Below are 24,000 nucleotides of genomic sequence, written 5' to 3' on the forward strand. Positions count from 1 at the left end.
GGTCAAAGTGAGGGGGGAGAGGAGTAAATGGGTTAAAGTGAGGGGGGAGAGGGGTAAATGGGTCAAAGTGAGGGGGGAGAGGGGTAAATGGGTTAAAGTGAGGGGGGAGAGGGGTAAATGGGTCAAAGTGAGGGGGGAGAGGAGTAAATGGGTTAAAGTGTGGGGGAGGGGAGAGGGGTAAATGGGTTAAAGTGAGGGGGGAGAGGGGTAAATGGGTCAAGTAAAGGGTCAAAGTGAGGGGGGAGAGGGGTAAATGGGTCAAAGTGAGGGGGGAGAGGGGTAAATGGGTCAAAGTGAGGGGGGAGAGGAGTAAATGGGTCAAAGTGAGGGGGGAGAGGGGTAAATGGGTTAAAGTGAGGGGGGAGAGGGGTAAATGGGTCAAAGTGAGGGGGGAGAGGGGTAAATGGGTTAAAGTGTGGGGGAGAGGAGAGTGGGGTAAATGGGTTAAAGTGACAGAGGGAAATGAGAGAAGTGGTTGAGGTGGGAGTCAGGGTAAAGGTGAATGTAATGAGTGGGGTAGGCGCAGTAGCAGAGTGGTTAGCACTGCTGCCTCACAGCGCCACAGACCCGGGGTTTGATTCCCGGCTTGGATCACTGTCTGTGTGGAGTCTGCACATTCTCCCCGTGTCTGCGTGGGTTTCCTCCAGGTACTCCAGTTTCCTCCACAGTCCAAAGATGTGCAGGTTAGGTGGATTGGCCAAGCTAAATTGTGCCTTAGTGTCAGGGGGACTAGCTGGGTAAATGCATGGGGTTGTGGGGTTAGGGCCTGGATGAGTTTGTGGTCAGTGCAGACTTGATGGGCCGAATGGCCTCCTTCTGCACTGTAGGATTCTGATTCTATGATTCTATGATTAGAAGAAAATTACCCATAAAATGAGCTTTGAAAATGAGTTGGATTGTTTTCTCTCTCTCTCTCTCCGTCTGTCACTCCCTCTCTCTCGCACAACCTACTTAACCTCTCATTAGAAAATCCACCCGTACCGGGATCAAGCCAGTGAACTGCCTCCGATGCCAGAATATCTTTCCTTCGATAAGGGGATCAAAACTGTTCACAACATTCCAGGAGTGACATTGTCAAGTTTGGGCAAGAATTCCCTATTTTTATGCTCCATTCCCTTTGAAATAAAGGGAATTTCCCTATTCCCTGCTGAAGCTGCACGCGAGCTTTCTGTGATTTATGCGTGAGGACCCCCCCCCCTCCCCAGTCCCTCTGTGCTGCAGCTTTCTGCAGCCTTTCTCCATTTAAATCATATCCAGCTCCTTTATTCTTCTGACCAAAGTGACTAACTTCACATTTCCCTACATTATCTTCCATCTGCCCACTCACCTAACCTGTCTATCTCCCTCTGTAGACTCTCTGTCTTCCTCAACACTTGCCTTCCACCTATTTTTGTGCCATCTGCAAAAATTCACTTCCCTCATCCAGCATTAATATATAAAATGCCTCTCTAATCCCATCTCTCTGTCCTCTATCAGTTAGCCAATTCTCTATCCACGCTAATATACCACCCCCAACACCATGGGCTCTTATCTTATGAAGCAGCCTTTTGTGTGGTACCTTATAAAAAACCTTTTGGAAATCCAAGCAGATTACACCCACTGGTTCCCCTCTATCCTGCTCATTACCACCTCAAAGAATTCTAATATATTTGTCAGGCATGATTTCCCCTTCATGAAGCCACTGAACCATCAAGTCTGAACCAATTCTCTGAAAGAACATCTTACCCAAACCCACATCTCCCGCCCCTGTCCAATCCCCATAACCTCAAACCCAGCCGCCCACCCTATCCCATAACCCTGCGCATTTACCATGGCCAATCCTCCTAACCCGCACATCTTTGGACTGTGGGGGGAAACCAGAGCACCCGGAGGAAACCCACGCAGACACGGGGAGAATGTGCATACTCCACACAGACAGTGACCCAAGGGCAGAATTGAAACCGGGTCCCCGGCACTGTAAGGCAGCAAGACTAACCAGTGGGCTTGATTATATTATGCATTTCTAAATGAGAGAAAGAGAGAGAATAACAGTCAGACACACAAAGATAGAGGCACGCACTCAGAGACATAAACATACACACACAGAAAGAGAGAGGGACAGTGTAATAGAGTCAGAGAGTCATAGATGTTTACAGCATGGAAACAGGCCCTTCAGCCCAACTTGTCCATGACGCCCCTTTTTTTTTTAAACCCTGAAGCTAATCCCAACTGCCCGCATTTGGCCCATATCCCTCTATACCCATCGTACCCATGTAACTATCTAAATGCTTTTTAAAAGACAAAATTTTACCCACCTCCACTACTACCTCTGGCAGCTTGTTCCAGACACTCACCACCATCTGTGTGAAAAAATTGCCCCTCTGGACACTTTTTTATCTCTGCCTTCACACCTTAAACCTATGCCGTCTAGTTTTAGACTCCCCTACCTTTGGGAAAAGATACTGGCTATCTAGCTGATCGATGCCCCTCATTATTTTATAGACTTCTATAAGATCATCTCTCAGCCTCCTACGCTCCAGAGAAAAAAGTCCCAGTCTATCCAGCCTCTCCTTATAACTCAATCCATCAAGTCCCAGTAACATCCTAGTAAATCTTTTCTGCACTCTTTCTAGTTTAAGAATATATTTTCTACAACAGGGTGACCAGAACTGTACACAGTATTCCAAGTGTGGCCTGACCAATATCTTGTACAACTTCAGCAAGACGTCCCAACTCCTGTATTCAACGTTCTGACCAATGAAACCAAGCATGCCGAATGCCTTTTTCTCCACTCTGTCCACCTGTGACTCCACTTTCATGGAACTATGAACATGTACCCCTAGATCCCTTTGCTCTGTAACTCTCCCCAATGCCCTACCATTAACTGAGTAAGTCCTGTCCTGGTTCAATCTACCAAAATGCATCACCATGCATTTATCTAAATTAAACTCCATCTGCCATTCGTCAGCCCACTGGCCCAATTGATCAAGATCCCATTGCAATTGGAGATAACCTTCTTCACTGTCCACCATGCCACCAATCTTGGTGTCATCTGCAAACTTAATAACCATGCCCCATAAATTCTCATCCAAATCATTAATATAAATGACAAATAACAGTGGACCCAGCGCTGATCCCTGAGGCACATCGCTGATCACAGGCCTCCAGTTTGAAAAACAACCCTCTGCAACCATCCTCTGGCTTCTGTCATCAACACCAAGTTTAAGTCCAACAGGTTTATTTGGTAGCAAAAGCCTTTGGATTGTGTGGCTTTTGCTACCAAATAAACCTGTTGGACTTTAACTTGGTGTTGTTAAACTTCTTACTGTGTTTACCCCAGTCCAACGCCGGCATCTCCACATTCTGTCATCAAGCCAATTTTGTATCCATTTAGATACCTCACCCTGGATCCCGTGAGATTTAACCTTATGCAACAATCTACCATGCGGTACCTTGTCAAAGGCCTTGCTAAAGTCCATGTAGACAACATCAACTGCACTGCCCTCATCTACCTTCTTTGTTACCCCTTCAAAAAACGCAATCAAATTTGTGAGACATGATTTTCCACTCACAAAGCCATGCTAACTGTCCCTCATCAGTCCTTGCATCTCTAAATGCCTGTAGATCCGGTCTCTCAAAATACCTTCCAACTACTTACCCACCACAGATGTGAGGCTCGCCGGCCTGTAGTTCCCAGGCTTTTCCCTGCAGCCCTTTTTAAACAAAGGCACAACATTTGCCACTCTCCAATCTTCAAGCACCTCACCTGTGACTATCAATGATTCAAATATCTCTGCTTGGGGACCCGCAATTTCCTCCCTAGCCTTCCTGTGTCCTGGGATACACTTCATTCAGATCCTGGGGATTTATCTACTGATGTGCTTTAAGACTTCCAGCACCTCCTTCTCTGTAATGTGTACACTCCTCAAGACATCACTATTTATTTCCCCAGGTTCCCTAACATCCATGCTTTTCTCAATCGTAAATACTGATGAGAAATATTCATTTAGGATCTCACCCATCTCTTGTGGATCCGCACATAGATGGCCTTGTTGATCCTTAAGAGGCCCGACTCTCTCCCTTGTTACTCTTTTGCCCTTTATGTATTGTACATGTGCCTCCTTCTTCTTCTTGACCAGGGCCTCAATATCCCGAGTCATCCAGAGTTCCCGACTTCTGCCAGCCTTGCCCTTCACTCCAAGATCTGTTTTGGGGCCACTGCTGTTTGTAATATTTATTAATGATCTGGATGAGGGTATAGTTGGGTGGATTAGCAAATTTGCTGATGACACCAAAGTCGGTGGTGTGGTAGACAGTGAGGAAGGGTGTCGTAGTTTGCAGGAAGACTTAGACAGGTTGCAAAGTTGGGCCGAGAGGTGGCGGATGGAGTTTAATGCGGAGAAGTGTGAGGTAATTCACTTTGGTAGGAATAACAGATGTGTTGAGTATAGGGCTAACGGGAGGACTTTGAATAGTGTGGAGGAGCAGAGGGATCTAGGTGTATGTGTGCATAGATCCCTGAAAGTTGGGAATCAAGTAGATAAGGTTGTTAAGAAGGCATATGGTGTCTTGGCGTTTATTGGTAGGGGGATTGAATTTAGGAGTCGTAGCGTTATGTTGCAACTGTACACAACTCTGGTGCGGCCGCACTTGGAGTACTGTGTGCAGTTCTGGTCCCCACATTACAGGAAGGATGTGGAGGCTTTGGAGAGGGTGCAGAGGAGGTTTACCAGGATGTTGCCTGGTATGGAGGGGAGATCCTATGAGGAGAGGCTGAGGGATTTGGGATTGTTTTCGCTGGAAAGGCGGCGGCTAAGAGGGGATCTTATTGAAACATATAAGATGATTAGAGGTTTAGATAGGGTGGATAGTGATAGCCTTTTTCCTCTGATGGAGAAATCCAGCACGAGGGGGCATGGCTTTAAATTGAGGGGGGGTAGTTATAGAACCGATGTCAGGGGTAGGTTCTTTACCCAGAGGGTGGTGAGGGATTGGAATGCCCTGCCAGCATCAGTTGTAAATGCGCCTAGTTTGGGGGCGTTTAAGAGATCCGTAGATAGGTTCATGGACGAAAAGAAATTGGTTTAGGTTGGAGGGTCACAGTTTTTTTTTTAACTGGTCGGTGCAACATCGTGGGCCGAAGGGCCTGTTCTGCGCTGTAATGTTCTATGTTCTAAGAGGAATGTGCTTACCCTGAACCCTGGTTGACACACTTTTGAAAGCCTGCCACTTACCAGATGTCCCTTTGCCTTCCCATAGACTCCCCCAATTAACTTTTGAAAGTTCCTGCCTGATACCATCAAAATTGGCCTTGCCCCAATTTAGAATTTTAACTTTTGGGCCAGACCTATCATTCTCCATAGCTATCTTAAAACCAATAGAATTATGGTCACTGGTCCCAAAGTGATCCCTCACTAACACTTCTGACACCTGCCCTTCCTTATTTCCCAAGAGAAAGTCAAGTTTTGCCCCCTCTCTAGTCGGGCCATCCACATACTGAATGAGAAATTCCTCCTGAATACACTCAACAAATTTCTCTCCATCCAACCCTCTAATACTATGGCTGTCCCAGTCAATGTTGGGAAGGTAAAATCCCCGACTATTACCACCCTGTTTTTCTTGGAGCTATCTGTAATCTCCTTACATATTTGCTCCTCAATTTCCCGCTGACTATTTGGGGGCCTATAGTACAATTCTAGCAAAGTGATTTCCCCCTTCTTATTTCTCAGTTGTACCCATGTAGACTCAGTGGCCGAACCCTCGGATATATCCCCTCTCAGTACGGCCATGATGTTTTCCCTGATCAAAAGTGCAGCTCCCCCTCCTCTCTTACCTCCTGTTCTACCTTTCCTATAGCAGTAATAACGCAGGAAGCCTGACTGAAAAGGAATGGTTTCTCTTGTTAAACGTAAAATAAAGCCACTATTCTGTGGCGTGCATTAATGAGTCGCAACTGGGACAATAGTTGTGCAGACCTTTCCCAGTGTCTGCCTTATAAAGAGCTGAAATGATGAGTTCTCCCTGGGCAGGCAGTTGCACCGGGAGATCAATTAGAGATTTCTCATGGAGCTTCTATGGCGATGGGGACATTTTTGTTGTTTGGCCCATGGCCTTGTTTCTGTTTTTCGCACAGTCTGGTTGGGGGCGTGCACCGAGTGGGGGAACGTACCTTCCTTGTGGAACATCAAAGGGCCATTGTAGGGGACTCGTTCTCGCTGGCGATCTCTGACTGTCACTCTGCACCTTCGTCTCCATTTCTGAAATTGAGTCCTTGTGGACCCCTCTTGGGCTTTCCGTGGGTGAAGTTTCCTGTCTGCAAGCCGGTGTATAAGGTGCCAATGGTGGTGTGTCCAGTGCAGCAGTTGCCGCTGTGGAGGGTTCCCAATGTCCGGGATAAACCGGGATCTTGGGTTCATGTCACACTATCAGTAACCCCCACAGCTTGCCTCCTGGGCTTGCAGAATCTCACTGGCTGTCCTGTCTGGAGACAATACACATCTCTTTAACCTGTGCTTAATGCTCCCTCCATTCACATTGTCTGTATCTTTAAGACCTGGTTGGCTGTAGGGATTCGCATTCTAATCAGTATTCTGTAACTTGATTTTGTGTCTCTGTGCACTGTTTGAGAGCAGATTTCCACTCCATCTGACGAAGGAGCAGCGCTCCGAAAGCTAATGGTATTTGCTCCCAAATAAATCTGTTGGACTTTAACCTAGTGTTGTTAAAACTCTTACGAGGGTTCCCAATGGCAGAGGTGATCAACATGTTTTCGTATAGTCTTCTCACCAGTCTTTACCTTGTACAACACTGGTTCCATTTTTGAGAGGACACCTCCTGGGATCCACGAGGAGCCGTCTCCAAAACGTTGGAGGTGGACGGTGTCTGTCAGTTTGAAGGTCCTGTCAGCTTATGTCCGTCCTGGCACCTTTCTTGGGCTCCTTGTTTTTCTTTGGTTTTGCCACTCAGGTTTGGGGAAGTGAGGCTAAGTTGCTGTGAAGGAATCGGCCTATCAATAGCATCACCAGGGCTATTCCCATTGTCATTGCAGTGTTGTCCTGTAATTGAAAAGGAAACGTACAAGCTTCATTTCCAAAGAGCCTGTCATTTGTTTTTTCATATTGTTTTTGAATACCTGGACTGCTCGCTCAGTCAGGCCGTTTGAGGGTGGTACGAGGATGCCGTGCGGATGTGCCTCACTCCGTTTGAGGGTGGTACGAGGATGCCGTGCGGATGTGCCTCACTCCGTTTGAGGGTGGTACGAGGATGCCGTGCGGATGTGCCTCACTCCGTTTGAGGGTGGTACGAGGATGCCGTGCGGATGTGCCTCACTCCGTTTGAGGGTGGTACGAGGATGCCGTGCGGATGTGCCTCACTCCGTTTGTATTCATGAAAGTTTGAAACACCCCGCTGGTAAATGGGATCTCGTTGCCTGTTATGAGGATCTCAGATATACCACGTGTGCAGAAAGATTGCCAGAATTTTGTGTTGTAAGAGGTAGTCCAGGCCATTCAGTGCACGTCGATCCATTTTGAATGGGCATCAATCAGGATTAAGAACATGGAGCCCATAAATGACCCTGTGAAGTCTGTGTGTACCCAGGGCCTCCCCGGTCATTCCCAGGGATACAATGACCCTGCTGGTGGCACGTACTGGTTTTCCTGGCAGGTTTGCCCACTTGACCAGGTTTTCAATGTCCTTGCCTGTACCAGACCATGGCCACCAGACGTAGCTATTTACAAGCATTTTCATTTTAGAAATCCATGGGTGGCCGTGATGCGATTTGTGGAGTATTGGCTGCTGGCAATGGATACGGAACAACCACCCGGGCTGCCCACAAGATGATACCATCCTGGAAATCATAGAATACAATCATAGAATCCTTACAGTACAGAAAGAGGCCATTCGGCCCATCGAGTCGGCACCTACATCAATCCCACCCGGCCTTTTCCCATAACCCCATGTGTTTGGGGACAGGGACAGGACTGGCAGCTGAATATTCCAGGGTACAAGTGTTTTAGGCGAGACAGAGGAGGGGCCAAAAGAGGTGGGGGAGTAGCGGTATTAGTTGGAGAGCATATTACAGCGGTGCAGAGGGAGGACAATTCAGAGGGGTCGTGTAACGAGTCACTCTGGGTGGAGCTTAGAAACAGGAAAGGCGCAGTCACTATGTTGGGGGTGTACTACAGGCCCCCCAACAGCCCAAGGGAAGTGGAAGAATGGATATGTCAGGAGATACTGGATAGGTGCAGGAAAAATAGGGTTGTTGTAGTGGAAGTCTTCAATTTCTCTGGTAGAGACTGGAAATCGCTGAGGGCAGGGACTCTGGATGGGGAGGAATTTGTAAAATGTGTACAGGAGGGTTCGTTGGAACAATATGTAGACAGCCCGACTAGAGAGGGGGCTATACTGGACCTGGTACTGGGGAATGAGCCCGGTCAGGTCTTCAAAGTTTTGGTAGGGGAACATGTGGCAAATAGTGACCACAATTCTGTTAGCTTTAGGATAGTGATGGAAAAGGATGAGTGGTGTCCCAAGGGTAAGGTGTTGGATTGGGGGAAGGCTAACTTTAGTGGGATCAGGCAGAAATTGGCAGCTCTTGATTGGGAGAGGCTGTTTGAGGGTAAATCCACATCTGGTATGTGGCAGTCTTTTAAGGAACAGTTGTTAGGGCGACAGGACAAGCATGTGCCTGTAAAAAAGAAGGATAGGAAGGGTAGGATTAGAGAACCATGGATAACCAGGGAAATTGAGGGACTGGTCAAAAGGAAAAGAGAGGCGTATGTTAGGTCCAAGCAGCTAAAAACGGAGGGAGCTCTGGAGGAGTACAAAGAAAGTAGGAAAGTACTCAAACGGGGAATTAGAAGAGCAAAAAGGGGTCACGAAATGTTCTTGGCAGACAGGATTAAGGAGAATCCCAAGGCATTTTATTCATACGTTAGGAACAAAAGGGTTGTTAGGGAAAAAATCGGACCTCTCAGGGACAAAAGTGGGGACTTATGCTTGGAGCCCAAAGAAGTAGGGGAGATCCTAAATGAATACTTTGCGTCGGTATTCACAAAGGAGAGGGATGTGTTGACTGGGAGTGTCTCTGAGGGGAGTGTTGAACCGTTGGAGAAAATCTCCATTACAAAGGAGGAAGTGTTAGGTTTGTTAGAGAATATAAAGACTGACAAATCCCCAGGGCCTGATGGAATCTATCCAAGGCTGCTCAGGGAGACGAGAGGTGAAATCGTTGGGCCTCTGACGCAAATCTTTGTCTCGTCACTGGACGCAGGTGAGGTCCCAGAGGATTGGAGGATAGCTAATGTGGTCCCGTTATTTAAGAAGGGTAGGAAGGACAACCCGGGTAATTATAGGCCGGTGAGCTTGACGTCCGTGGTGGGGAAGTTGTTGGAGAAGATTCTTAGAGATAGGATGTATGATAGGATGTATGCGCATTTAGAAAGGAATAAACTCATTAACGATAGTCAGCATGGTTTTGTGAGAGGGAGGTCATGCCTCACTAACCTGGTGGTGTTTTTTGAAGAAGTGACCAGAATGGTTGACGAAGGAAGGGCCGTGGATGTTGTCTATATGGACTTTAGTAAAGCGTTTGACAAAGTCCCTCATGGTAGGCTAGTGAAAAAGGTTGGATCTCATGGGATAAAGGTGGAGGTGGCTAGATGGTTGGAGAACTGGCTTGGTCATAGAAGACAGAGGGTGGTAGTGGAAGGGTCTTTTTCCGGCTGGAGGCCTGTGACTAGTGGTGTTCCGCAGGGCTCTGTATTGGGACCTCTGCTGTTTGTGATTTATATAAATGATCTGGAAGAAGGAGTAACTGGAGTGATCAGTAAGTTTGCGGACGACACAAAACTGGCAGGACTTGCAGATAGTGAGGAACATTGTCAGAGGCTACAGAAGGATATAGATAGGCTGGAAATTTGGGCAAAGAAATGGCAGATGGAGTTCAATCCTGATAAATGCGAAGTGATGCATTTTGGTGGGAATAATGTAGGGAGGAGCTACACGATAAATGGAAGAACCATAAAGGGTGTAGAGACGCAGAGGGACCTGGGTGTGCAAGTCCACAGATCTTTGAAGGTGACGTCACAGGTGGAGAAGGTGGTGAAGAAGGCATATGGCATGCTTGCCTTTATAAGACGGGGCATAGAGTATAAAAGTTGGGGTCTGATGTTGCAGATGTATAGAACGTTGGTTCGGCCGCATTTGGAATACTGCGTCCAGTTCTGGTCGCCACACTACCAGAAGGACGTGGAGGCTTTGGAGAGAGTACAGAGGAGGTTTACCAGGATGTTGCCTGGTATGGAGGGGCTTGGTTATGAGGAGAGATTGGGGAAACTGGGGTTGTTCTCCTTGGAAAGACGGAGGATGAGGGGAGACTTAATATAGGTGTATAAAATTCTGAAAGGCATAGATAGGGTGAACGGTGGGAAGCTTTTCCCCGGGTCGGTGGTGACGTTCACGAGGGGTCATAGGTTCAAGGTGAAGGGGGGGGGGTTTAACACCGATATCAGAAGAACATATTTTACACAGAGGGTCGTGGGGGCCTGGAATGTGTTGCCGGGCAAGGTGGTGGAGGCGGACACACTGGGAACGTTTAAGACTTATCTAGACAGCTATATGAACGGAGTGGGAATGGAGGGATACAAAAGAGTGGTCTAGTTTGGACCAGGGAGTGGCGCGGGCTAATTGTTCTTTGTTTCTCGTTTCAAGGCTTCATTCTATGATCATCTTGCTGGTGCCAGTGCAGAGCGAGACTGCGGATAGTTGGGAACCTGTCTCGGGGGCAGGGAATTCAGATGGTGTTCGTAAAGCAGAAGTGGAAATGAATAGGGTTGGGAAGCATTTTCTGATCAGGGCCAGTGTGATCTCCTGGACTCGTTTCGATCGCCTCAGGGGGTCGGAGAGGAATTTCCCAGATTTTCTTTTCCCCATATTGGCCCTGGGGTTTTCACTCTGGGTTTTCACCTCTCCCTGGAGATCACATGGTCTGGAATGGGGGGGTGGGGGTGAGTTAATAGGTTGTAATGAACAAAGCATCGTAGCTGTGAGGGACAGCTCGGTGGATAGGATATTAGGATGTAGATGGGCTGGAAAATTGGGCGGGGATCCTGGATTCAGGATTCAATCCTGGACCGGGGAGCGGCGCGGGCTTGGAGGGCCGAAGGGCCTGTTCCTGTGCTGTATTGTTCTTTGTTCTTTGTTTACCCTGCTAATCCACTGATATTAAGGTGCGATTTTAGCATGACCAATCCACCTAACTTGTACATCTTTGGACTGTGGGAGGAAACCGGAGCACCCGGAGGAAACCCACGCCGACACAAAGAGAACGTGCAGACATCACACAGACAGTGACCTGAGGCTGGAATTGAACCCAGGTCCCTGGCGCTGTGAGGCAGCAGTGCTAACTGCTGTGCCTCTGTGCCATCCTTAATGCTCAACTCTTGATATTTGGATGTAAAAGGTTTTAGATCCTCTTCAGGATGAACTTGTGGACCACCACTTCGGCTGATATGACATAGCGTTGCCAACGTGGGGTCCTTTTGGGTCCAAGCCTGAATTTGCTTTATTGATATTGGCAGATTATCCATGAAATTCAAAGTCACGATGATTTCGGAGGTGAGGGTAGGCTGGTGGGTAGCGGTAGGCATCTCAAGGCACCTGCGTTGGAGATGTGTGTCCCTGGAAGATGTTCTCGAGTGTATTCATAGGTGCCTGACAGCAGTGCCCAGCATTGGATCCAAGTTGCTGCTATGGGGGGGAAAATCACTCTGCTTTCTGCAAAGAAGCCCAACAGAGGTTTATGATCCATCACGATGGTGAACTGCCAACCACAGACCTATTGAAGGAAGCTTTTCCACTGCGAATACCATGGCCAAACTTTCTCTCTCAATTTGGACGTACCTGTTTCTGCATTTGCCAAGGTTCATGAAGCAAACACAACCGGATGTCCCAACAGTGCGACAGTACCGCTCCTCCCCTATGGGGGAGGCATCACGATGAGTGGTCTCAGTGGATCGTAATGGGCCAATATTGTGTTTGACTCTTGAAAAGGCTTTCTCCTGTGGTGTTTGCCACGACCATTTCTGTGTTATTTTTAGCAGGACATGAAGCGATATCTGCAGGGTCACCAGATTTAGGACAAATTTCCCACAGTAGTTGATGAGACCTAGGAAAGACTTTAACTCAGTTGTGTTCCTTGGAGTTGGAGCCCCTTTTATGGTTTCCACCTTCTCGACAGGGTGTAGTCCACACTTGCCGACTCTGTACACAAGGTGCGTCACATTTTTTCCTTTTAAGCCTGACACCAGCCTCAGAGAAACGCTGTAAGACCTCCTCCGAACTCTCCAAATCTTCCTTTACAGTAGCTCCTGAGATCCAGATAGACTACGACGCTGGGCACCCCTTGAAAAATTGTATCTTCTTTAATCAACAATGCAACTCCACCATCTTGTCCTTTCCGTCTGTCCTTCCTAAACACTGAATAGCCTCAATGTTTAGTTCCCATCCTTGCTCACCTTGGAGCCACGACTCCGTAATGCCAACTATATCATCCCCCTTTACATCTACCTGCAACTAATTCATCCATTTTGTTTCAAATGCTCCAAGCATTCAGTCAGCATGAGCAGCTTTCATTAGGAGTATCTCTCTCGCTCTCGCTGTCTTTCTTTCCCTATGCCCATATCTACCCTAATTCTCACCAATGTCATCGGGCACTCCCATCCTGTAATTGGGCAGTAGGAGTTGGCTCGGGGAGAGTGGGAGGTGGCCAGCAGGCTCTAGAGGAGACAACTCAGCGATATAGAGATCCTGGAGAAGGGGCAGCTTGTGTACTGAGCCCTTCCCATCCCAGACCTGTCCACGGCCCCAGTCATCGTCCCCATTCTCCATCCGCCAAACCAACCCCGATCTTCACCCCTATCTGCACCTGTCCTTCACACCCATCCACTACACTCAATTCTAACTCCATTCCCCATCCTTCGCCCAATACCCAACACCCCAACCCCCACTCACACTCAACAGCCAACCAACCCACCCCACCCACCCCTTCCCCACCCCCACCCAACCCACCCCATCCCACCCAACACCCAAACCCCATCCCCCACCCAACACCCAAACCCCATCCCCCACCCCAACCCCATTCCCCACCCAAACCCCATTCCCCACCCAAACCCCATTCCCCACCCAAACCCCAGCCCCAACCCCATCCCCACAACCCCATCCCCCCATCCCCACCCACAACCCCACCCACCACACCCCAACCCCATTCCCCACCCAACACCCACCCCATCCCCCACCCAACACCCCAACCCCATTCCCCACCCAAACCCATTCCCCACCCAAACCCCATCCCCCACCCAACACCCAACCCCATCCCCCACCCCAACACCCAAACTCCATCCCCACCAAACACCCCAACCCCATTCCCCACCCAACACCCCAACCCCATCCCCCACCCAACACCCCAACCCCATTTCCCACCCACACCCAACACCCCAATCCCATTCCCCACCCAACACCCCAACCCCATCCCCCACCCAACACCCCAACCCCATTCCCCACCCACACCCAACACCCCAACCCCATTCCCCAACCAACACCCCAACCCCATTCCCCACCCACACCCAACACCCCAACCCCATTCCCCAACCAACACCATAACCCATTCCCCACCCACACCCAACACCCCAACCCCATTCCCCACCCGACACCTCAGCCCATTCCCCACCCAACACCCCAACCCCATTCCCCACCCAACACCCAAACCCCATTCCCCACCCAACACCTCAACCCCATTCCCCACCCAACACCCAAACCCCATTCCCCACCCAACACCCCAACCCCATCCCCCACCCAACACGCAAACTCCATCCCCACCCAACACCCCAACCCCATTCCCCACCCAACACCCCATCCCCCACCCAACACCCCAACCCCATCCCCCACCCAACACCCCAACCCCATTCCCCACCCAACATCCCAACCCCATTCCCCACCCAACACCCCAACCCCATTCCCCACCCACACCCAACACCCCAACCCCATTCCCCACCCAACACCCCAAACCCATTCCCCACCCAACACCCCAACCCCATTCCCCACCCACACCCAACACCCAAACCCCATCCCCCACCCAACACCCCAACCCCATTCCCCACCCAACTCCCCAACCCCATTCCCCACCCACACCCAACACCCAAACCCCATCCCCCACCCAACACCTCAACCCTATTCCCCACCCAACACCTCAACCCCATTCCCCACCCAACAACTCAACCCATTCCCCACCCACACCCAACACCCCAACCCCATCCCCCATCCAACACCTCAACCCTATTCCCACCCAACACTCCAACCCCATCCCCCATCCAAAACCTCAACCTCATTCCCAACCCACACCCAACACCCCAACCCCATTCCCCCACCCAACACCCCAACCCCATCCACCCCCACACCCAACACCTCAACCCCATTCCCCACCCAACACCCAAACCCCATTCCCCACCCAACACCCCAACCCCATCCCCCACCCAACACGCAAACTCCATCCCCACCCAACACCCCAACCCCATTCCCCACCCAACACCCCATTCCCCACCCAACACCCAAACCCCATTCCCCACCCAACACCTCAACCCCATTCCCCACCCAACACCCAAACCCCATTCCCCACCCAACACCCCAACCCCATCCCCCACCCAACACGCAAACTCCATCCCCACCCAACACCCCAACCCCATTCCCCACCCAACACCCCATCCCCCACCCAACACCCCAACCCCATCCCCCACCCAACACCCCAACCCCATTCTCCACCCAACATCCCAACCCCATTCCCCACCCAACACCCCAACCCCATTCCCCACCCACACCCAACACCCCAACCCCATTCCCCACCCAACACCCCAAACCCATTCCCCACCCAACACCCCAACCCCATTCCCCACCCACACCCAACACCCAAACCCCATCCCCCACCCAACACCCCAACCCCATTCCCCACCCAACTCCCCAACCCCATTCCCCACCCACACCCAACACCCAAACCCCATCCCCCACCCAACACCTCAACCCTATTCCCCACCCAACACCTCAACCCCATTCCCCACCCAACAACTCAACCCATTCCCCACCCACACCAAACACCCCAACCCCATCCCCCATCCAACACCTCAACCCTATTCCCACCCAACACTCCAACCCCATCCCCCATCCAAAACCTCAACCTCATTCCCAACCCACACCCAACACCCCAACCCCATTCCCCCACCCAACACCCCAACCCCATCCACCCCCACACCCAACACCTCAACCCCATTCCCCACCCAACACCCAAACCCCATTCCCCACCCAACACCCCAACCCCATCCCCCACCCAACACGCAAACTCCATCCCCACCCAACACCCCAACCCCATTCCCCACCCAACACCCCATCCCCCACCCAACACCCCAACCCCATCCCCCACCCAACACCCCAACCCCATTCCCCACCCAACATCCCAACCCCATTCCCCACCCAACACCCCAACCCCATTCCCCACCCACACCCAACACCCCAAACCCATTCCCCACCCAACACCCCAACCCCATTCCCCACCCACACCCAACACCCAAACCCCATCCCCCACCCAACACCCCAACCCCATTCCCCACCCAACTCCCCAACCCCATTCCCCACCCACACCCAACACCCAAACCCCATCCCCCACCCAACACCTCAACCCTATTCCCCACCCAACACCTCAACCCCATTCCCCACCCAACAACTCAACCCATTCCCCACCCACACCCAACACCCCAACCCCATCCCCCATCCAACACCTCAACCCTATTCCCACCCAACACTCCAACCCCATCCCCCATCCAAAACCTCAACCTCATTCCCAACCCACACCCAACACCCCAACCCCGTCCCCCACCCAACACCCCAACCCCATCCACCCCCACACCCAACACCTCAACCCCATTCCCCACCCACACCCAACAACCCAACCTCGTCCCCCACCCACACACGACACCCAAACCCCGTCCCCCACCCACACCCAACACCCCAACCCCGTCCCCCACCCAAACCCCGTCCCCCACCCACACCCAACACCGTCCCCCACCCAAACCCCGTCCCCCACCCACACCCAACACCGCAACCCCATCCCCCATCCACACTTAACACCCCAACCCCATTCCCCACCCAACACCCCAACCCACACACAACACCCCAACACCATCCCCCACCGATAGCCAACATCTCCACCCACACCCAATACCCCAACCCCATTCCCCACCCACACCCAAAACCCCAACCCCATTCCCCACCCACACCCAACACTCCAACCCCATCCCGCACCCATTCCCACACCCAACACCCCAACCCCATCCACCACCCACACTCAACACCCAAAACCCAACACCCCAAATCCAGCCCCCATCCAACACTCCAGTTACACGATAAATGGAAGAACCATAAAGGGTGTAGAGACGCAGAGGGACCTGGGTGTGCAAGTCCACAGATCTTTGAAGGTGACGTCACAGGTGGAGAAGGTGGTGAAGAAGGCATATGGCATGCTTGCCTTTATAGGACGGGGCATAGAGTATAAAAGTTGGGGTCTGATGTTGCAGATGTATAGAACGTTGGTTCGGCCGCATTTGGAATACTGCGTCCAGTTCTGGTCGCCACACTACCAGAAGGACGTGGAGGCTTTGGAGAGAGTACAGAGGAGGTTTACCAGGATGTTGCCTGGTATGGAGGGGCTTGGTTATGAGGAGAGATTGGGGAAACTGGGGTTGTTCTCCTTGGAAAGACGGAGGATGAGGGGAGACTTAATAGAGGTGTATAAAATTATGAAAGGCATAGATAGGGTGAACGGTGGGAAGCTTTTCCCCGGGTCGATGGTGACGTTCACGAGGGGTCATAGGTTCAAGGTGAAGGGGGGAGGTTTAACACAGATATCAGAAGGACATATTTCACACAGAGGGTCGTGGGGGCCTGGAATGTGTTGCCGGGCAGGGTGGTGGAGGCGGACACACTGGGAACATTTAAGACTTATCTAGACAGCTATATGAACGGAGTGGGAATGGAGGGATACAAAAGAGTGGTCTAGTTTGGACCAGGGAGCGGCGCGGGCTAATTGTTCCTTGTTTCTCGTTTCATGGCTTCATTCTATGATCATCTTGCTGGTGCCAGTACAGAGCGAGACTGCGGATAGTTGGGAACCTGTCTCGGGGGCAGGGAATTCATATGGTGTTCGTGGAAGTGGAAATGACTAGGGTTGGGAAGCATTTTCCGATCAGGGCCATTGTGATCTCCTGGACTCGTTTCGATCGCCTCAGGGGGTCGGAGAGGAATTTCCCAGATTTTTTTTCCCCATATTGGCCCTGGGGTTTTTCACTCTGGGTTTTCGCCTCTCCCTGGAGATCACATGGTCGGGAATGGGGGGGTGGGGGTGAGTTAATAGGTTGTAATGAACAAAGCATCGTAGCTGTGAGGGACAGCTCGGTGGATAGGATATTGGTATGTAGATAGGCTGGAAAATTGGGCGGGGATCCTGGATTCAGGATTCAATCCTGGACCGGGGAGCGGCGCAGGCTTGGAGGGCCGAAGGGCCTGTTCCTGTGCTGTATTGTTCTTTGTTCTTTGTTCTTTGTTCCATCCCCCAACCAACACCCCAACACCCTCCCCACCCACACCCAACACCCCAACACCCTCCCCACCCACACCCAGCACCCCAACACCCTCCCCACCCACACCCAACACCACAACCCCATCCCCCACCCAACATCCCAACCCCAACACCCACCCAATTCAACACCCCCACCCCACCCGCTGCCCACACCCAACACCCCAACCCCATCCCCCACCGAACACCCCAACCCCACCCCCCATCCAACATCCCAACCCCATTCCCCACCCACACCCAACACCCCAACCCCATTCCCCACCCACACCCGATGCCCAACATTCCAACCTCATCTCCCACCTACACTCAACACCCCAACCTCAACCCCAACCTCAACCCCATCCCACACCCAACACCCCAACCCCCACCCACACCCAACACCCCAATCCCATCCCCCACCTACACCCAACACCCAACCTCAACCCCATCCCACACCCAACACCCCATTCCCCACCCACACCCAACACCCCAATCCCATTCCCCACCCCCACCCCGCCCCCATCCCCCACCCACACACAACGCCCCAACCCCATTCCCCACCCACACCCCAACCACATCCCCCACCCACATACAACACCCCAACCCAATTCCCCACCCACACCCCACACCCCAACCCCATTCCCCACCCACACCCAACACTCCAACCCCATTCCCCACCCAACACCCCAACCCCATCAGCTTCCTTGCCACATTCCTCTCCCATGCTGCACCACTAAGCCTACTCCTCCCAGTACCTAATAGCACCGTCCCCAGTCCCTAAGCCCACCCCTCCCCTTTCCCTCAGCCCACCCCTCCCCAGTCCCTCAGCCCACTGCCCCTCCCTCTCCCCAGTCCTCCACTCCCTTCCCCCAGTCCCCTCTGGCTGACAGGAATCTCGCTGGCGTGATGCAATATCAGTGTGAGCAGCTTTCACAGTGATAGAGTATAAAAGTTGGGGTCTGATGTTGCAGCTGTATAGAACGCTGGTTAGGCCGCATTTGGAGTACTGCGTCCAGTTCTGGTTGCCGCACTACCAGAAGGACGTGGAGGCGTTAGAGAGAGTGCAGAGAAGGTTTACCAGGATGTTGCCTGGTATGGAGGGTCTTAGCTATGAGGAGAGATTGGGTAAACTGGGGTTGTTCTCCCTGGAAAGACGGAGGATGAGGGGCGACCTAATAGAGGTGTATAAAATTATGAAGGGCATAGATAGGGTGAACAGTGGGAAGCATTTCCCCAGGTCGGAGGTGACGAACACAAGGGGTCACAGGTCAAGGTGAGGGGGGCAAGGTTCAATAGGGTGAGAGATTGAATAGGTTGGGACTTTATTCCCTGGAGCGTAGAAGATTGAGGGAGATTTGATAGAGGTGTATAAGATTTTGATGGGTATAGATAGAGTGAATGCAAGCAGGCTTTTTCCGCTGAGGCTAGGGGAGAAAAAAACCAGAGGGCATGGGTTAAGGGTGAAAGGAGAAAAGTTTAAAGGGAATATTAGGGGGGGCTTCTTCACGCAGAGAGTGGTGGGAGTGTGGAATGAGCTGCCGGATAAAGTGGTAAATGCGGGGTCACTTTTAACATTTATGAAAAACTTGGACGGGTTCATGGATGAGAGGGGTGTGGAGGGATATGGTCCAAGTGCAGGTCAGTGGGACTAGGCATAAAATGGTTCGGCACAGACAAGAAGGGCCAAAAGGCCTGTTTCTGAGCTGTAATTTTCTATGGTCTATGGTTCTATGGTTCAACACAGATGTCAGGGGGACGTATTTTACACAGAGGGTGGTGGGGGCCTGGAATGCACTGCCAAGCAAGGTGATTGAGGCGGACATGCTGGGATCGTTTAAGACTTATCTAGATAGTCACATGAACAGACTGGGAATAGAGGGATACAAAAGAATGGTCTAGTTGGGCACATGAGAGGCGCAGGCTTGGAGGGCCGAAGGGCCTGTTCCTGTGCTGTATTGTTCTTTGTTCTTTGTTCTTATATCCAAGATGTTAACCTGTGTTTCTCTCTGAAATAGATTCAAGGCCGTGTGGCTAATATTCCTAATCCTGGGACTCGGAACACTCTTACCCTGGAATTTCTTCATGACAGCTATTGGGGTACGAATCTCTACTCCACATAAACCATAAAACTGCAGCTTTATGACGCTAAAGTGGAACCAAAACTCTGACCCGAAAGTCAAACCAAGACCCTAACGCTGATCCGCACATTAACCCTGACCCTAACCCTGATCCTGACCCTAACGCTGACCCTAACCCTGAACCTAACCCTGACCATAACCCTGACCCTATCCCTAAACCTGACCCTGACCCTAACCCTGACCCTGACCCTAACCCTAACCCTGACCCTAATCCTAACCTTAACCCTGATCCTAACCCCAACCCTGACCCTGACCCTAATCCTGACCCGAACCCAAAATCTGTCCCTTATCCTAACCCTGACCCTAATCCTGACCCTGATCCTAACCCTAACCCTGACCCTAACCCTGGCCCTAACTCTGACCCAAACCCTAACCCTAACCCTGATCCTAACCCTAACACTGACCCTGACCCTAGCCCTGACCCTAACCCTGACCCTAATCCTGACCCTAACCCTGACCCTATCCCTGACTCTAACCCTGACCCTAACCCTGACCCTGACCCTAACCCTAACCCTATCCCTGACTCTAACCCTGACCCTAACCCTGACCCTAACCCTAACCCTATCCCTGACTCTAACCCTGACCCTAACCCTGAAATTAACCCTGACCCTGACCCTAACCTAACCCTGACCCTGATCCTGACCCTAACCCTGACCCTAACTCTGACCTTAACCCTGACCCTTACCCTGATCCTGACATTGATCCTGACCCTAACCCTGACCTAACACTGACTCTAACCCTGACCCTAATCCTAATCCTGACCCTAACCCTAACCCTGACCCTAATCCTAACCCTGACCCTAATCCTAACCCTGACCCTAACCCTAACCCTGACCCTTACCCTGATCCTGACACTGATCCTGACCCTAACCCTGACCCTAACCCTAATCCTAACCCTGACCCTAACCCTGACCCTGATCCTAACCCTAACCCTGACCCTGATCCTAACCCTGACCCTGATCCTAACCCTAACCCTGACCCTGATCCTGACCCTGACCCTGATCCTGACCCTGACCCTGACCCTGATCCTGACCCTGACCCTGATCCTGACCCTGACCCTGATCCTAACCCTGACCCTGACCCTGATCCTAACCCTAACCCTGATCCTAACCCTGACCCTGATCCTAACCCTGACCCTGATCCTGACCCTGACCCTGATCCTGACCCTGACCCTAACCCTGACCCTGATCCTGACCCTAACACTGACTCTAACACTGACTCTAATCCTAACCCAAACCCCAACCCGAATCCTAACCCTAATCCTAACCCTAACCCTGACCCTAACCCTGACCCTAACCTAACCCTGACCTAAACCTAACCCTGACCCTAACCCTGACCCTAATCCTGACCCTAATCCTGACCCTGACCCTGACCCTAACCCTGAGCCTATCCCTGACTCTAACACTGATCCTATCCCTGACTCTAACACTGATCCTAACCCTGACCCTAATCCTAACCCTGACCCTAATCCTAACCCTGACCCTAATCCTAACCCTGACCCTAACACTGACCCTAACCCTAAACCTGACCCTGACCGTAACGCTAACCCTAACACTGACCATAACCCTAACACTGACCCTGACCTTAACCCTAACGCTGATCCTAACACTAACCCTAACACCCTAACCACAACGCTAACTCAAACCCTCCCTCCAAAACTAACTCTGATCCTCACCCTCACCATCCCTCACCAACCCTCATCCTCACCCTCACTGACCCTCACCCACACCCACCCACACCCACCCTCACCCTCCCCCACCCTCACCCTCACCGACCCTCTACTTCACCCACCCTCACCCTCACTCATCCTCACCCGCCCTCACCCTCACTGATGCTCACCGACCCTCACCCTCACCCACCCTCACCCTCACCCACCCTCACCCTCACCCTCACCCACCCTGACACTCACCCACCCTCACACTCACCCACCCACACCCATCCTCACCCACTCTCCTCACCGACCCTCACCCACGCTCACCCTCACTGACCCTCACCGACCCTCGTCCTCACCGACCCTCGCCCTCACCGACCCTCGCCCTCACCGACTCTCGCCCTCACTGACCCTCGCCCTCACCCACCCTCACCTACCCTCACCCACCCTCACCCACCCACACCTCACCTTCACCCACCTTCACTGATCCTCACCGAACCTCACCTTCACCCATCCTCACCCTCACTGACCCTCATCCTCACTCACCTCACCCACCCTCACCCACCCTCACCCTCACTGGCCCTCACCAAACCTCAGCCTCACCCATGCTCACCCTCACTGACCCTCACCAACCTCTACTTCACCCACCCTCACCCTCACTCATCCTCACCCTCACCCACCCTCACCCACTCTCGCCCTCACTGACCCTCACTCTCACCCACCTCACTGACCCTTACCCTCACCCACTCTCGCCCTCACCCTCACTGACCCTCACCCACCCTCACTGACCCTCGCCCTCATCCTCTGTGTTTTCCATGTTGATTCTTGCTCTCTCTCCTGCTTCCAGAGTAATTCCCAATCTTTCCTCTTTTAGTACTTTAAGTACCAGTTACGGGATATCGATTCTGTCACAGATCGGCTCCTTCCCAATGGAACATCTGATATCAATGGAACAGCTCTTTCCCAAGAGAACTATCTTCAGGGGAAGTTTGGGAATGTGATGACTTTGTGTGCAATGTTGCCAATGCTGATGTTCAGCTGCCTCAACTCCATCCTTCTGGAACGGTGAGTTTCTTTCCCATGGCTTCCCACAGAGGAGCCATCAGAGGTATTCTGGCTTGGATTTCTATGTAAGAAGTCTAACAACACCAGGTTAACAATATTTGGATTTCTATACCAACTTTAAGATAGTGAAATGTCCCAAGCTGCTTCAGAAGAGCGTTAGCTGTAACTCACCACATGGAGATATTTGGTTTGTTTAAGGAGAATGGTCAAGGAGGAACTGTATAGATGGAGTTCCATAGCCAGGCTTTTCCTCCAATGGTGAAGGGAATTAAATTAGAAATGTTTACAAGGTGTGTAGACATATTGGTGGGTGGTAAGGCTGGAGGAGATTGCAGAGAGAGAGGGGCTGGGATTACACAGGATATATAGCACAGGAACAGCATGTTACGATGACCATGGTGATGGAATGAATCTCCGATGGATCAGGCTCAATGAGGAGGGGATTGAGGTCAGATTGGCCAATGGGGAGGGATGGTCTGTGCATTTCCCAGACATTGGCAATGGGTGTGGTGACTGTATTGATGAAGTGGAGTTGACTCGGTGCGAATTGTAACACTCCTCTCTCTCTCTCTCCCTGAAATCAGGATCCCAGAGGTAGTCCGGATCAGTGGATGTCTCGGTGCAATCTTCATCCTCTTCCTCCTGACGTCTGTCCTGGTGAAAGTCTCCCTGGAGCCCGTCACCTTCTTCGGCATTACCATGTTAACAATTGTCCTCATCAACAGTATGTCAACACAGGCTGAGAATGTGTGTGTGATCGTGTCAGTGTGTCAGTGTAGGAATGAACACTTCTGATTGTGGGATCCAAGGGATAGCACTGCAGGAGCCTTAGCCCTAGTCCTTGTCCAACAGCTATGAGATTCTTTTGAAGATGAGAGAGGGGACTATAGGAAGGATGAGGGTGAGTCAAAGTGCAGGCAAGCAGTGGCAGTCGGGGCTTGATAGTTAGTGGCACAGACATTTCTGTGGCTGCGATCGAGACTCCAGGATGGAGTGTTACCTCCCTGGTGCCAGGGTCAAGGATGTCTCTGAGCATGCTGAGGACATACTGAAGAGAGGGTGAACAGCCAGAGATCGTGGTATACATTTGGTACCAGTAACATAGGCAGGAAGGGTGATGAGGTCCTGTAAGGAGAGTTCAGGGAGCTAGGCCGTATATTAAAAAATAGGACCCTCCAGGGTTGTAATCTCGGGATTACACCTCATGCCACGTGGAAGTAGAGAGGGCTTTAAATTAAACAATGAGGGTGAGGATTCACTTGCTTGGAGAATTAGGAAGTCAAAGTTAAAGATAGGAATGTAGTTAGTGATCAGTCTGAGCATCAACAGAAAACTACAGGCAGGGACCGATCATATGAACATTATACTGCACCAAGGACTCAAACAAGAGCTGGAACTGGAAGGGGGGAGGGTTCCGAGAACAGACGGTTTAATAATCAGGGATAAATAAGGGAACAGCGGCACAGGATAGTGAGGAAGAACCTAACTGTGATAGTGGGCCTGGCCAGGGCA

At 51.5% G+C, this 24,000-nt stretch overlaps 1 protein-coding gene across 2 annotated transcripts in view; it reads left to right on the forward strand.

Annotated features, from left to right (window-relative positions):
• Positions 1-12,126: 12,126 nt before the first annotated feature.
• The window catches only part of LOC144493336 (equilibrative nucleoside transporter 1-like), a 91,059-nt gene continuing 79,185 nt past the window's right edge, over positions 12,127-24,000 (forward strand). For both annotated transcript variants that reach the window (XM_078212109.1, XM_078212108.1), the window contains exons 1-4: positions 12,127-12,254; positions 19,651-19,732; positions 22,298-22,488; positions 23,073-23,212. In XM_078212109.1, coding sequence (XP_078068235.1) covers positions 12,142-12,254; positions 19,651-19,732; positions 22,298-22,488; positions 23,073-23,212 — 526 coding nt within the window. In that variant the 5' untranslated portion in view covers positions 12,127-12,141. The remainder of the gene's footprint in view (positions 12,255-19,650; positions 19,733-22,297; positions 22,489-23,072; positions 23,213-24,000) is intronic.

The sequence above is a fragment of the Mustelus asterias genome, chromosome 5 (assembly GCF_964213995.1).
Source record: "Mustelus asterias chromosome 5, sMusAst1.hap1.1, whole genome shotgun sequence".
Lineage (NCBI taxonomy): Eukaryota > Metazoa > Chordata > Chondrichthyes > Carcharhiniformes > Triakidae > Mustelus > Mustelus asterias.